Raw genomic sequence first — 13,516 nt, 5'->3', positions numbered from 1 at the left:
CAAGAAGAATCATGGTCAAAGACCATGATCGCCCAGGTCACATGACACAGCACATGATGATGATCCCTTGTGGTCTTGTGTCTCTGTTTCCCCCTCCCAACTCATAATTAAGGTTCCCCTTATCAAGTGCCCTTAAATCAGAGAATGGCCCTTCTGCTCGACTTAATGAGCAGGTTATAGTTGGGAATATCTAGCAATTAACCCAGCAATTTAAGATGGATGAGTGAGTTATGAGACTTGTAGTGATTCCATTCTGAAGCCATTTGACCCTTCACCTTTTGGACAGTCAGAGTCACAGGACTGGACATCACTGTCACTGTGAAAAGAAGCTTCCACGCGAGGTTTAGCGTAACCCTATTAACGCGCAAGCAACCCCGGTTCAGTTCTACCGCTATCTATAAGGAGTCTGCGCGCCCTCCCCATCACTGCCTGTATTTTCCTCTGGGTGCTCCAGCTTCCTCCCAGTCCAAAAATGTATGGATTAGTAGGCTAATTAGTCACATGGGTGTGTGATGTCACTGACTCACTGGGCTGAAAGGGCCAGTTATTGCATCATCTGCCTATATTTTAAAAAGGTGACCTTGTATACGAGCATTTCCTGGAGTGGAGGAAATATTGAACATAGAGCCACCTATAGTCTGTTCATCGCCAGACTGAAACCCTCCTCAGACGGTGTTCCTGCTGGATCGAACTCCTGGAACAGGCTGGGAGGCAATCCTTGGCTGCTAGCAGGAATTTCAAACGAGCTCAGAATTCGGTGTGTTCTGTGGTGAGAACTCTGTCTTCCAGCTGTGTACACTGGCTATGCAGTCTTACTCCCCAGAGCAGTTCCACCAGACATGTTTGGCCCGGGTTGGTTCACACAGCTGGCCCTTTTGTGTCAAAGAAGCACATAAGGTGTTTCACCTTGTTTCTAATATTAGACATTAGAAATAATAGAGGGTGAAGAGGGAATACATCAATTCAGATTCTCACCCTTGGTCATAATTCCTTAAAAGTAATGTCACAAGTATACAATAAGAATATGTACTTTATTGATCCCAAGTGGGAGAATATACAGTAGGATCATAACGAGAGCTTTTGGCACATTGACTTTCAGAAATCAAAGTACTGAGTACAGGAGATGGATGTCATCTTGAAGTAGTATAAGACATTGTTGAAGGCAAATAGGGTGTAGTTCTGATCATCCCCCCCCCCCCGGCGCATAGGGAGTGAGGGGAGATTTGATAGAGGTGTTCAGAATTATGAGGGGTTAATGCAAGCAGGCTTTTCTTCTTCCTGAGGTTGGGTGACACTAGAACCAAAGGTCATAGGTTAAGGGTGAAAGGTGAAATATTTAAAGGGAACTTCTTCACTCAGGGGATATTGTGAGTGTTAAACAAGCTGTCTGGGGAAGGCTTGATTCCAACATTTAAGAGAAGTTTGGGCGTCCAGGGGCATGACGGATATAGAGAGCTGTGGGTCGATGGCACTAGGCCGAGTAACAGTTCAGCAGAGACTAAATGGGCCAAAGGGCCTGTTTCTGTGCCGTAGTCCTCTGACTCTACTTATTGCATGACCACAGTCTGCCTAGGCTAAAAAACCCTGCTTAATCTTCATTCACACCCATCTTCTCTCTTGCCTCTGCAAGCTCCTCACCCCGGGGGCATGAGGCCCGCTCTGTTGCTCAGTGATCCTGTAGGTGAATTGAGTTAAGGCCCCACAACCTGGAGATCTTACACTGCGATGGCCTGGATTTATACTTTGTCTGCTTGCTTTTTAATCACCTGCTGGCAGAGGCAGACACATTAGGGGCATTTAAGAAACTCTTTGATGAGCACATGGGTGATAGATAAACCGAGCGCTGCATAGGAGGGAAGGGTTAGATTGATCTTGGTGTAGGTTAAACAGCCATCACATCGTGGGCCGAAGGGCCTGTACTGTGCTGTTACGCTGTGTTTACCCACAGTGCACCAAGGGGAATGAAATCTAATTTCATAAAAACGATAGTTTGGCACTCTTCGCTAACAGGGCGGCAGGGTAGTGTAGCAGTTAGCACATCGCCAGTAGCCGGGGTTCAATACTGTACATCAGTGAGACCCGACGTAGATTGGGAGACTGCTTCGCCGAGAATCTACGCTCCATCTGCCAGAACCAGCGGGATCTCCCAGTGGCCACCCATTTTAATTCCACTTCCCATTCCCATCCTGATATGTTCATCCATGGCCTCTTCCACTGCCGGGATGAGGCCACACTTATGTTCGAGGAACAACACCTTACATCGTTTGGCTGCCTCCAACCTGATGGCATGAACATTGATTTCTCAAACTTCCAGTATTGCCTCCACCCCTCCTTCACCATTTCCTATACCCTTGTCCCTCTCTCAATTTATCTCCTTGCCCGCCCATTGCCTCCATTTGCTTCTCCTTCCCCCCCTTTCGTCCAAGGCCCTCCATCTCTTTCACCGATCACCTTCCTAGCTCTTTGCTTCATCTCCTCCCCCCTTTGTTTCTCTCTCCCCTCACCCACCTTTCAAATCTATTCCTCAGCTTTTTTCCCTCAAGTCTTGCAATAGGGTTTTGGCCCAAAACATCAACTGTACTTTTTTCCATAGATGCTGCCTGGCCCACTGAGTTCCTCCAGCATTTTGAGTGTGTTACTTAGGTTCAATTCTCACCGCTAGTTAATTGAGTCTAAATAGGTGTAATTGGGCAGCATGGGCTTGTTGGACCAGCTCCAAATTAAAAATAAATTAAATTTATAATTAAATATAGTTTGTGATGGCTACGATCCCATTGTCAGAACTTGCCCACACCCTTTATAGCCACAAGGAAAAGTGCATGACAAATCAGTGTTAAATAAATTTTCCATCTTTCATATTTCAGCCAATAAATATCAAAAGACAAGGAAATTATTAAATTACAGGAGTATAGCCCTTTACTACAGTCTGTAAAGAAAATGTAGCCATTCTGTACACAAAATAATGTCTATCAGTGGAACCATAGCAGTCATCTGCTACAACACAAAATACTTCCACTTGTTAACAGAGGTAAGATTTTTTTTTAAGCAAGTTTGAACATTTTCTATAATATATTAATAATATAAAGGAAAATTATGCATTTATCTCATCTCAGAAGGTGTCCGGTGCTTTAAGAATCACGTGAGTAATTTTTAAAAGTGCTGTTTGCTCCGGAAGAAACAAGGCAGCCATAATGTGCACAGCAAGATCCCACGGGGAAAAAAATCAGGTGACCCGTTTTACTTTCAAGTGAAGTTGGCGGGGCGGGGGTGAAACAGTGTTCGGAAGAGAGGATTTACTCCCCACAGCAGCAGGGAATGCTCCCCGCACAGGATCCAGCTGTGGTTGAGGGAGGGGTCCCTCAGTACATCCTCATGAGGATGTCGAACTTCAGTCTCCCCAGTCAAACAGCATCTTCTTTATCGTCAAACTGAGATGCAGTCTCTTCCCCCCCCCCACCCCAGTTAATACCCCCTCCCCTCTCCCCATTGCTTCCTCGGACGGGTTAAGATCTGCGCCCTCTTGCCCTCCTGGGCAGCGTCCGGCCTACATCACTGCGCAGGAACAGCTGAAGCACCCGGGCTCCGCGTCCTTCAGCGTGGCCCGGGTGGCCGTCTCGAACACCTCCCAGACGCCCTCCTTGGTCTTGGCCGAGCACTCCAGGTAGGCGTAGGCGCCGACCTTGTCGGCCACGGCGCGGCCCTCCTCCCAGCGCACCGGCTCCTTCTTGCTGCGGGCCAGCTCCCGCCGGGTCCGCTCGTCGGCGCGCAGGTCCCTCTTGTTGCCCACCAGCAGCACGGGCACGCCGGGGCAGAAGTGCCGCACCTCGGGCACCCACTTCTCCGGGATGTTCCACAGCGAGTCGGGGCTGCCGACCGAGAAGCAGAGCAGGATGACGTGGGTGTCGGGGTAGGAGAGGGGTCGCAGGCGGTCGTAGTCCTCCTGGCCCGCCGTGTCCCACAGCGCCAGCTCCACCTGCCTCTCGTCCACCACGATGTCCGCCACGTAGGTGTCGAAGACGGTGGGGACGTAACCCTCGGGGAACTCGTCCCGGCTCAGGACGAACAGCAGGCTGGTCTTACCGCAGCCCCCGTCTCCCACCACCACCAGCTTCCTCCTTAAGCTCATGGTCGACATGGAAACACCGCTTCCGAAGTACCGCAGGGTCCGATCTGCCCACGGGGCGGGGGGAATCGTCGGGTCAGTTCGGCGACTCCGTGCGCGGGAGCAGGACCATTTGCCCCTCGCTGCCAATCTCCCGAGTATCACAAGGTGCGACTGCCTGCGTTTTATGGGCTCGGCTGGAACGCCGACCTCCCAATCAGGTTCGACTGGTTGCGGGACGGAGCCAACACGGCGAGATGAGTAACCAGGGGAAAATGAAATGTGGAGTGGGCTGTAATCTAACCTTGTGTAAACAGCCTGTCTTCTTAGGTAACTGAGCAGAGGTAATGGTTGATCTAATCATTAATTGCAGAGCGCACGTTTAAGACAAAATCCGTTTCTATATTTAGTTGTGCTGGAACGAATTGGGGTATGAAGTTCGTCGGGTCACGTGCGGCGGCAAGTGCTCGGTCTGAGACGAGGATTAGGGGGCATTTAGCCTCGAGATTCGGGGGAGTAGGTTCAGGACGGAGACGAGGAGGAACTGCCTTTCCCAAACTGGAATTCTCTGCTCAGTAAATGTATTTAAGACGAGGTTGGATAGGTTTTTGATTAGTAGGGGGAATCAAGGTTTCTGGGGAAAAGGCAGGTAGGCGGAGATGAATCCATAGCCAGATCAGCCATGATCTAATTGAATAGTGGAGCAGGCTCCAGGGGCCAGATGTTATGTTTTTATGATAGCGGACCAACTTTGAACTCCAGCAGTGAACCGTCCACCGGGCGGGGGAGAGCTCAGCAGGGCAGGTGGTATCTGTGTGTGTGGGGTGAGGGTCAGGAATTAGGCGCGTTTCAGAACTCCCAGTTCATCCGACCGAGTTCCGCCAGGAGACGGTGTGTTGCTCCAGATTCCGGCATCTGCAGCCTTGAGTCCCTCCTGAACTTCGATCTGTGACTCAGGGCGAGTTTAACTGTTGCCGGGTTCTTAAAAGAGCCTGGCGTCTGATTTACATATTTTGGCCTTTAGTTCTCTTATTGCTAGGAGGACGCTTTTGTTTAAATGGAAAAACCGTGCTTCCTCCTACTCGTGCCCAATGATTATGTGTCGTTATGTCATGTTTAGATTTAGAGAAGATCGGTTGTTCAATTTCTGAATCTCGTCAAGACTTTCAAACATTGTGGGGACCTTTTCTGAATTATTTTCAAAACCTTCAATTTATTATTTAAGCTCAGATGTTGGCTATTATTAATTTTTATTATATAAGAAGGTATTTTCCTCAGTGAACAGCTTCGGTCTTGGTAGGGGTTAGACTCTTTTGTAATAAAGTAGTATAGTTCAATATAACTATTGATTAACTTGTATGAATACGGGGTAATGTAATTGTTATTATGAACAGATATAATGTAACTGGTAGTTTTTTTTATCTTTTCTGACCTTTTATGTATACTTTCTTGTACTCTGTATTCTTCTATGCAGAAACTAATAAAAATATTGGAAAAGAACATTTCAAAATCCCGAGTTTATAATCGGGTCCTCTGCTTTACAGTCCACAAATGAGGGAAAATCTGCAGATGCTGGAAATCCGAGCCGTACATTTTGTGTCCTGTTCTGCTTTACGGTGATGGGTTTGGGTTAATTTTCCGGGCAGTCCCAGTCTGAATGGGAAACACCAGAAATTCTGCAGATGCTGGAAATCCAAAATAACAGGCGCAAAATGCTGGAGGAACTGGCGAAGGGTCTTGGCCTGAAGTGTTGACCGTTTATTCATTTCCGTAGATGCTGCCTGACCTGCTGAGTTCCTCCAGCATTTTGTGTGTGATGCCAGTCTGAGTGGAGATCAGTTTGCCCCAGTGTGGACCAGGTTATCGGCTCAGCCACTTTACAGGTCCTCTTAACACGCGCAAAATGCTGGAGGAACTCGGCGGGTTAGGTAGTACTGATGGGGGGGGGAGAATAAAAAGCAGTTGTTTCGGGCCAAGACCCCTCTTCAAAACTGATTTGCTTATTTTTAATCCCCTCCAGAGATGCCGCCTGACCGGCTGAGTTCCTTCGGCATTTAGTGTGTGCTACTCTGATTTTCCAGTGTCTGCAGAATCCCTTGTGTCTGTGGATTGCCATTACTTTCTTCAGCCTGTCCTTCGGGATGGAGGGTGGCCACCTTCCACTCGAGTTCTGTGGCTCTGAGGTGACTGACGAGGCTCATTGTGACCAGACGTACCAGCAATGGTGTGACTGTCGTGACAGATGGGTGGGTAGTTCACGAGTGGGTGTATTCCTGTTTGGACACTGGGCTTCCATGTGCCGGCTGTCCTTGAGAGCAAATGTGATAACTGTTGACGATCTCGGACCTAGTGGAGAGAGCTTCTGTCCTAAGTTCACAAGCTCATTTTCCATGAGAGAAACTTGCCCAGCGACCTCAGAAATGCTCTGGTGATAAGACAACACTGATTATGGTCACCACATGGGCCTCCTCATCGCCTAAACTGGAAGAGTCGAGATTCAAATTATTTATCACGTGTGCATCGAAACTTGGGAGTAAACTGCGTCCTTTGCATAAACAGCCTAAGGACGTGCTGGGGGCAGCCCGCAAGTGCCACCGCACATTCCCATACCGACGTAGCACGCCCACCATGTTCAGCAGAGAAACCTTCCATCCATGGCTAGAGTTATCCTCCTCCCAGTGGCTGAAGTGGTGCTCCCTATGTCTGCCCCTGATAGAGTGAGTCTTCATATACCTCGCGCAGCCTTTTTAAAACTTTCTTTGGGGCTCTTTGGCTTGCCAGGTGGAATTCTGCATCTTACCGCTGCTCGTAATGTGTGCAGGTAGTGGTGTGGAGCATTGAGCCCCAGTGTGCCCCATCAGATGTGTGGGAATTCCTGGCCCTTGGGTGCTCCTAATTAGGAACCAACAGGCCCCTCAGGAGCATGCAGAAGCCCAATGCATGTACCTGCCTACCCTGCCATAGAATATAAACAATCTACAGCACATTACAGTCCCTTCGGCCCATAATGTTGTGCTGACCATGTAACTACTCTAGAAACTACCTAGAATTACCCTACTGCATAGCCCTCTATCTTTTCCAAGCTCCATGCACCTACCTAAGAGTCTCTTAAAAGACCCTATTGTATCCGGCTCCACCACCGTCACTGGCAGTGCATTCCACACACCCGCCATTCTTTGTGTGAAAAACTTACCCTGACATCCCCTCGGTACCTACTTCCAAGCACCTTAAAACTATGCCCCCTCGTGTTGGCCATTTCAGCCCTGGGGAAAAGCCACTGGCTACCCACACGATCAATGCCTCTCATCACCTTGTACACCTTGATCAGGTCACCTCTCATCCTCCGTCGTTCCAAGGAGAAAAGGCCAAGTTCACTCAACCTGTTCTCACAAGGCACGCTCCCCAATGCGGACAACATCCTTGTAAATCTCCTCTAAACTCTTTCTACAGTACCCGCATCCTTTCATGTCATTGCCCAACCACGACAAGAGTCTGTCTGTCCCGTTGCAGCTTCATCATTTTCGTCCCAAGGATTGCCTAGGAAGAAGAAAAGAAGGCAACAAGGACTGCTGTCTAACCTACCAATCATTCACCAGTGTTGAGAGTATTTGTCCCTGGCTTGTTTTGGGTTCTAGCCCATCCAGAGATGTAAGTTCGTTCTTTACTGTCCTTTTCCATACCTGGAAAAAATATACATTCAGGACAACAAATTACCTTCTTTGGGTCTTTAATTCCTTTTACCTGTTTCAGAGGTTTTAATGCAGAAAGATGGTATGAAAATAAAAACCACAGAATGAATTTTTAAAAAGACACAGTTCGGGCTGTTACAATCTCAGCTTAATTTTGGTCCACGTACTCGTGTATTACTCGGTACGTATGCAGAATGAAAATAAATAAAACAAACTGTACAGAAGCAATACAGTAGTGGCAATTCTGAAAATAATTATAAACAGCATTAGAATCCCACCAATTCTGTACCTTATACACAACATGAAAAATATAAATAAATATATCTCAGTTTAACTAAGAGGTAAACATTGGCAGAGAAGTACTTAACATCCAAACACATACAGCCTAGACCCTGAAATGAATTCTCCTTGCTCAAACTACAAAGCCAATGAGGGACTTTGCCAGACCATGCTCTCCAGCGCCGATAATTTACTCACGAAAATCTTTCCTCACCATGCGTCCTGCAATCCTAGCGCTCGATGTTCATTTTAGGTCATGTTAACTCTTCTTTCCACTCTGCACATGCATAATGGCATCACGTTTTCCCTTAAAGGCACAGGCAGCCATTTTAGGGTGAGAATACATAAGTGCACTTTAACAATAAAAAAAAGTATTCAATGGTGTATTCAGTCCTGACGAAGGGTCTCGGCCTGAAACGTCAACTGTGCTTCTCCCTGTAGATGCTGCCTGGCCTGCAGCGTTCCACCAGCATTTTGTGTGTGTTATTCAATGGTGACCTGGTTACACATAGTTAGATTAAGAATCATAATCAAAGTAACTTTATTATCAAAGTACATATATGTCACCATATACAACCTCGAGATTCATTTTCTTGCGGGCATATTCAATAAATCCGAAATAGAATTATAACCATAATAGAATTGATGAAATTCACTGAATTGCCACTGACATGCGTTGTGAAATTTGTTGATTTGTGGCAGTACACTGTTTCAATAGAAATAAATACATAGTGCAAAAGATGAATAGTGGGGTAGTGTTCATGGACTGTTTAGAACTCTGATGGCAGAGGGGAAGAAGCTGTTCCTAAAACATTGAGTGTGGGTCTTCAGGCTCCTGTACCTCCTCCCTGATGGTAGTAATGAGAAGAGGGCATGTCTATTAGATATAAAGTTCAAAGTATTGGTAATAAGGAGAATTAGGCCATTGTGACTATTCAATTATGGCTGATCAATTATTCACTTAAGACATTCAATTTTTGATTGATTGATGTACAGTGTGGAATAGGCCCTTTTGCCTCTCTAGCGACATCACCAAGAAATCCGCCTATTTAATCCGAGCCTAATTTACAAGATCAATTGCCCCACCAACCGGTACACCTTTGGATTGTGGGAGGAACCCGGAGCACCCAGAGGAAACCCACGCAGTCACAGGGAGAATGTGCAGGCAGCAGTGGGAATTGAACCCGGGAATTGTAAACCCCTGTGCTAACCACTACACTACCGTCCTGCCCCATCCAGCTGAAGAAACTCTTAGCAGTCGACCAAGTTGCTTGGTTTGGTGAGACATAGAGCTCAGTGTACATTGTGAAAGTCCTGCTGAAATGTTTTCGCCCAAAACACTGACTGTACAGAGTTCCTCCGGCATTTTGTGTGTGTTGCTTGGATTTCCAGCATCTACTTTACTTACTTTACTTTATTGTCACCAAACAATAGATACTAGAGCGTACAGTCATCACAGCGATATTTGATTCTGCGCTTTGGGCTCCCTGAAGTACAAATCAAGGTAAATATAATAAAAATTTAAATTATAAATCATAATTAGAAAAGGGAAAGTAAGGTAGTGCAAGTCAGGTCCGGATATTTGGAAGGTACGGCCCAGATCCGGGTCAGGATCCGTTCAGCAGTCTTATCACAGTTGGAAAGAAGCTGTTCCCAAATCTGGCCGTATGAATCTTCATGCTCCTGAACCTTCTCCCGGAGGGAAGAGGGACAAAAAGTGTGTTGGCTGGGTGGGTCTTGTCCGTGATTATCCTGGCAACACTGCTCTGACAGCGTGTCGTGTAAAGTGAGTCCAAGGATGGGAGATTGGTTTGTGTGATGTGCTGGGCTATGTTCACGATCTTCTGCAGCTTTTTCCGGTCTTGGACAGGACAACTTCCATACCAGGTTGTGATGCACCGGAAGCACCTTCCACCGGGAAGTCCTTCCAGGTGAGGCAACACTTCACTTGTGAGTCTGTTGGGGTCATCTATTGCATCTGGTGCACCCTAGAAGAATGCTTTCTATGGTCCACGTATAAAAATTACTGAGGGTTTTAGAGGACAGGCCAAATTCCTGCAGATTTCGTTCCTTGAAAGACAATAGTGAACACTGGGATTTTAGAACAATCTGCTGGTTTCTCAGTTACCATTATGGTAATTTGTATTTTTTTCACATTATTTAACGACGTGTTTTAATTTCCTTGTTACTGTTGTGGGGTTTGAACTCTTACTTCTGGACCAATGTCTGGAACTCTGAATGCTAGAGCTGTATTGAACCCTGGTGCCTGAGATGAATGGACAACCAGCCTGAGTGAGGAGGGGTACTTTTCTGATAGCCTGTGTGCACACAGGTGAATTACGAGCAGCACGGTATCATAGTGTTCCTCAGCAGTCAGTAGTGGGACCACTACCTTTCACATTGTTTGTCAATGATTTGGATAATGGAACTGATGGCTTTGTGGCAAAATTTGTGGATGATATTGTCACGTACACGCAACCCTGTAAAAGTATCAGCAACAATAGGACACACCTGGAGTCTCATTTTGCTGTTAACAAAAAACTACTTTATAGTAACTACGTAATATAGTAACTTAAACCAGGTAATACAAGAGTTAAAGGTATTATGCATATATAGGTGTGAATAACGTTCCCAAACTTCTTCAGGCTCAGGTGGTAAGTGATACAGCCTTACGATGGTAGGTAAGAAAAGTTCAGTTCAGATACGCAGGTTAATTAATGCAAGATGTTTGTAATCCAAAGGTGAATGTTGTGAAAAGGCAATTACGTTGATATTCCACAGGTTCCACGACAGAAATACAGAATAACAATAGCAGTAGGTTTTATCTCCGAAATTGTTCCACTCCACATTCGAAATATCTCCGACGGTGATCTTCAATGAATATCCTTTCAACACAAATGGTGCCACACCCGAATTCAGCTACCGGACATCTCAAAGTGGTGGCCACAGGATACTCAAACAGAATTCACGTGTGGATTATCACCAACAGTACCTTATCACAAAGGGGGACCAGCACCCAGGCAAGGGTTGACACACCGGTAGATTCCACAAGGTTACCCCAATCACACTCAAAGTGATAGCCACTCGTCCAGTTCCATGACATATGAAATAACTTCAACAGTGATTTGCCACAGTGGTGCCTTTTTCAGTGAAATACCACACCCAGATAAAGGGTAACACACACGTCGTATTCACAAAGGATTTCCCCTTACCAGAGAACCCCCCTCCTGTCGATTAACTAAGTGACAATCACACTTTCGTACCCGAATGGAAACAAACTCACCCTCACTTGCTACTCAGAAAAGGGAGTCCAAACATTGAATTCTTTGTCATTAGGTTTCTTCTGTTTCAAACCTTCCTCTGCTCTCTTCTCTTCTCTGTAAACCTTTTCCAGTTGCAGAAAACTTGTGAGAGTCATTTATCAATACTCTGGATCGATCTCAACTCACCCCTTTTGGGCTACTGAAAGTTTAAACCAGTGACCAACTCACTGGTGTCTTTCATTGACCAAATCCATCTCGACTCTGAGTTCTGTGTGTCCTTGAATATTCAAAACAAGCCACAGGAGAAATGTAAACAGTCATTGTCCATCAAATAACTTCTCCCCCGCTCCCCTCCTCCCCCCTCCCTCCCCCCTCTCCCCCTCTCCCTCCCCCCCCCCCCAAACTGTGTCCAAAAGTCAGTCTCATTCTCCTGGCGTGTTAAACTGACAATCCACAGATTAAATAAACCCTGGGGGTACATAACAATATGAAGGTAGGTGGAGGTAGTGCTGAGGAAGCAATGTGATTGCAGCAGGACTTAGACAAATTGGAAGAATGGGCAAAAAGGTGGCAAATGGAATACATTGGCAACACGAGTGAATCGGCAGATGCTGGAAATAAATAAAAACACAAAATGCTGGCAGAACTCAGCAGGCCAGACAGCATCTATGGGAGGAGGTAGTGACGACGTTTCGGGCTGAAACCCTTCATCAGGAGTGAAGTAACATGGGCTGGTCAAGGGGGGGATTAAGAAGTGGATGGAGGGATAAAGTAGGGAGCTGGGAAGTGATAGGTTGGAGGGAAATGGGCTGGGGGAAGGTGGAGAATTATGGGAAATAAAAGAAAGAAAGGTAGGGCTGGGGGGAGATTAGAGTGAGGGGGGAGAAAGAGAGAAAGAGAACTAGACTGAAATAATAGATAGGGATGGGGGTAAGGGGGGGGTTGCAGGGGTATCAATGGAGGTCAGTGAGTTGGATGTTCATGCCGGCAGGTAGGAGGCTACCTAGGCGGGAGATAAGGTATTGCTCCATCGACCAGCGTGTGGCCTCACCTTGACGGTAGAGGAGGCCATGGACAGACATGTCGGAGTGGGAGTGGTCTGTGGAATTGAAGTGTGTGGCCACAGGGAGATCCCGCCACTGCTGGAGGACTGAGCGCCGGTGTTCGGCAAAACAGTGTCCCAGTCTGGGGCGGGTCTCCCCAATGTATAAATGGCCACATCGGGAGCACCGGATACGGTATATCACCCCAGTTGACTCGCAGGTGAAGTGGTGCCTCACCTGAAAGGACTGTCTGGGGCCTGGGATGGTGGTGAGGGAAGAAGTGTCTCACCTGAAAGGTCTGTCTGGAATACAGTGTTGGGAAATATATGATAATGCATTTTGGTAAAACGGCCAATAGTGCTGTCTGTTATCTAAATGGGGAGAAGGTTCAAAGATCAGTGGTGCAAAACAATTTGGGAGTCCTCATGCAATACTCCCAGAAGGTTAATTTACAGGCTGACTCTGTGGTAACGAAGGCAAATGCGATGTTGTCATTTATTTCAAGGGGAGTAGAATATAAAAGCAAAGAGATAATGCTGAGGCTTTTTAAGTCAGGCTGCATTTGGAGTATTGTCAACAGTTCTGGGACCAATATCTCAGAAAGGATGTGTTGTCATTGGAAAGAGTCCGGAGGGGGTTCACGAGGATGATTCCGGGAATGAAGGGGTTAACATATGAGGAGCGTTTGGCAGGTTTGGGCCTGTACTCTCTGGAATTTAGAAGAATGCAGGGGCATCTCATTGAAACCTAGCACATGTTGAAAGGACTAGATAGGGTGGATGTGGAGAGGGTATTTTCTATGGTGGTGGATATCCAGAACTGGTGACCTTTTAGAACAGAGGTAAGGAGTCCCTGCCAGACTTGACAGGAAGCTCAGAGACCTCAGCCTTCACCATTTGTATGGCTGAATCCAAGACTTCCAATCGGATCAGCGGCAGGTAGTAAGGATGGGCTCCCTCACCTCTGCCCCTCAACATGGGTGCCCCCTAGGGTTGTGTCCTGAGTCCCCTCCTCTACTCCCTTTACACCCACGACTGTACTGTCACATTCGGCTCCAATCTGCTGATCAAATTCGCAGATGACACAACTTTGATCGGCCTAATTTCTAACGGTAATGAGACAGCCTACAGAGGAGAGGGT

At 46.8% G+C, this 13,516-nt stretch overlaps 1 protein-coding gene across 1 annotated transcript; it reads right to left on the bottom strand.

The window, feature by feature from the left end:
- Window positions 1–1,012: 1,012 nt before the first annotated feature.
- On the bottom strand, window positions 1,013–4,403 carry LOC132380493 (ras-like GTP-binding protein RHO). Its single transcript, XM_059949351.1, has one exon. It carries the CDS (start codon window positions 4,133–4,135, stop codon window positions 3,545–3,547), a length of 591 nt encoding a protein of 196 aa, XP_059805334.1. The 5' UTR covers window positions 4,136–4,403; the 3' UTR covers window positions 1,013–3,544.
- Window positions 4,404–13,516: the final 9,113 nt, after the last annotated feature.

This window comes from Hypanus sabinus, chromosome 24 (assembly GCF_030144855.1).
Source record: "Hypanus sabinus isolate sHypSab1 chromosome 24, sHypSab1.hap1, whole genome shotgun sequence".
NCBI classification, from domain to species: domain Eukaryota; kingdom Metazoa; phylum Chordata; class Chondrichthyes; order Myliobatiformes; family Dasyatidae; genus Hypanus; species Hypanus sabinus.
This window is presented reverse-complemented; position numbering and strand designations above follow the sequence as displayed.

Excerpts from the sequence above, each read along its gene's own strand:
- LOC132380493 (XM_059949351.1), bottom strand. The coding sequence starts at position 4,135 with ATGTCGACCATGAGCTTAAGGAGGAAGCTGGTGGTGGTGGGAGACGGG.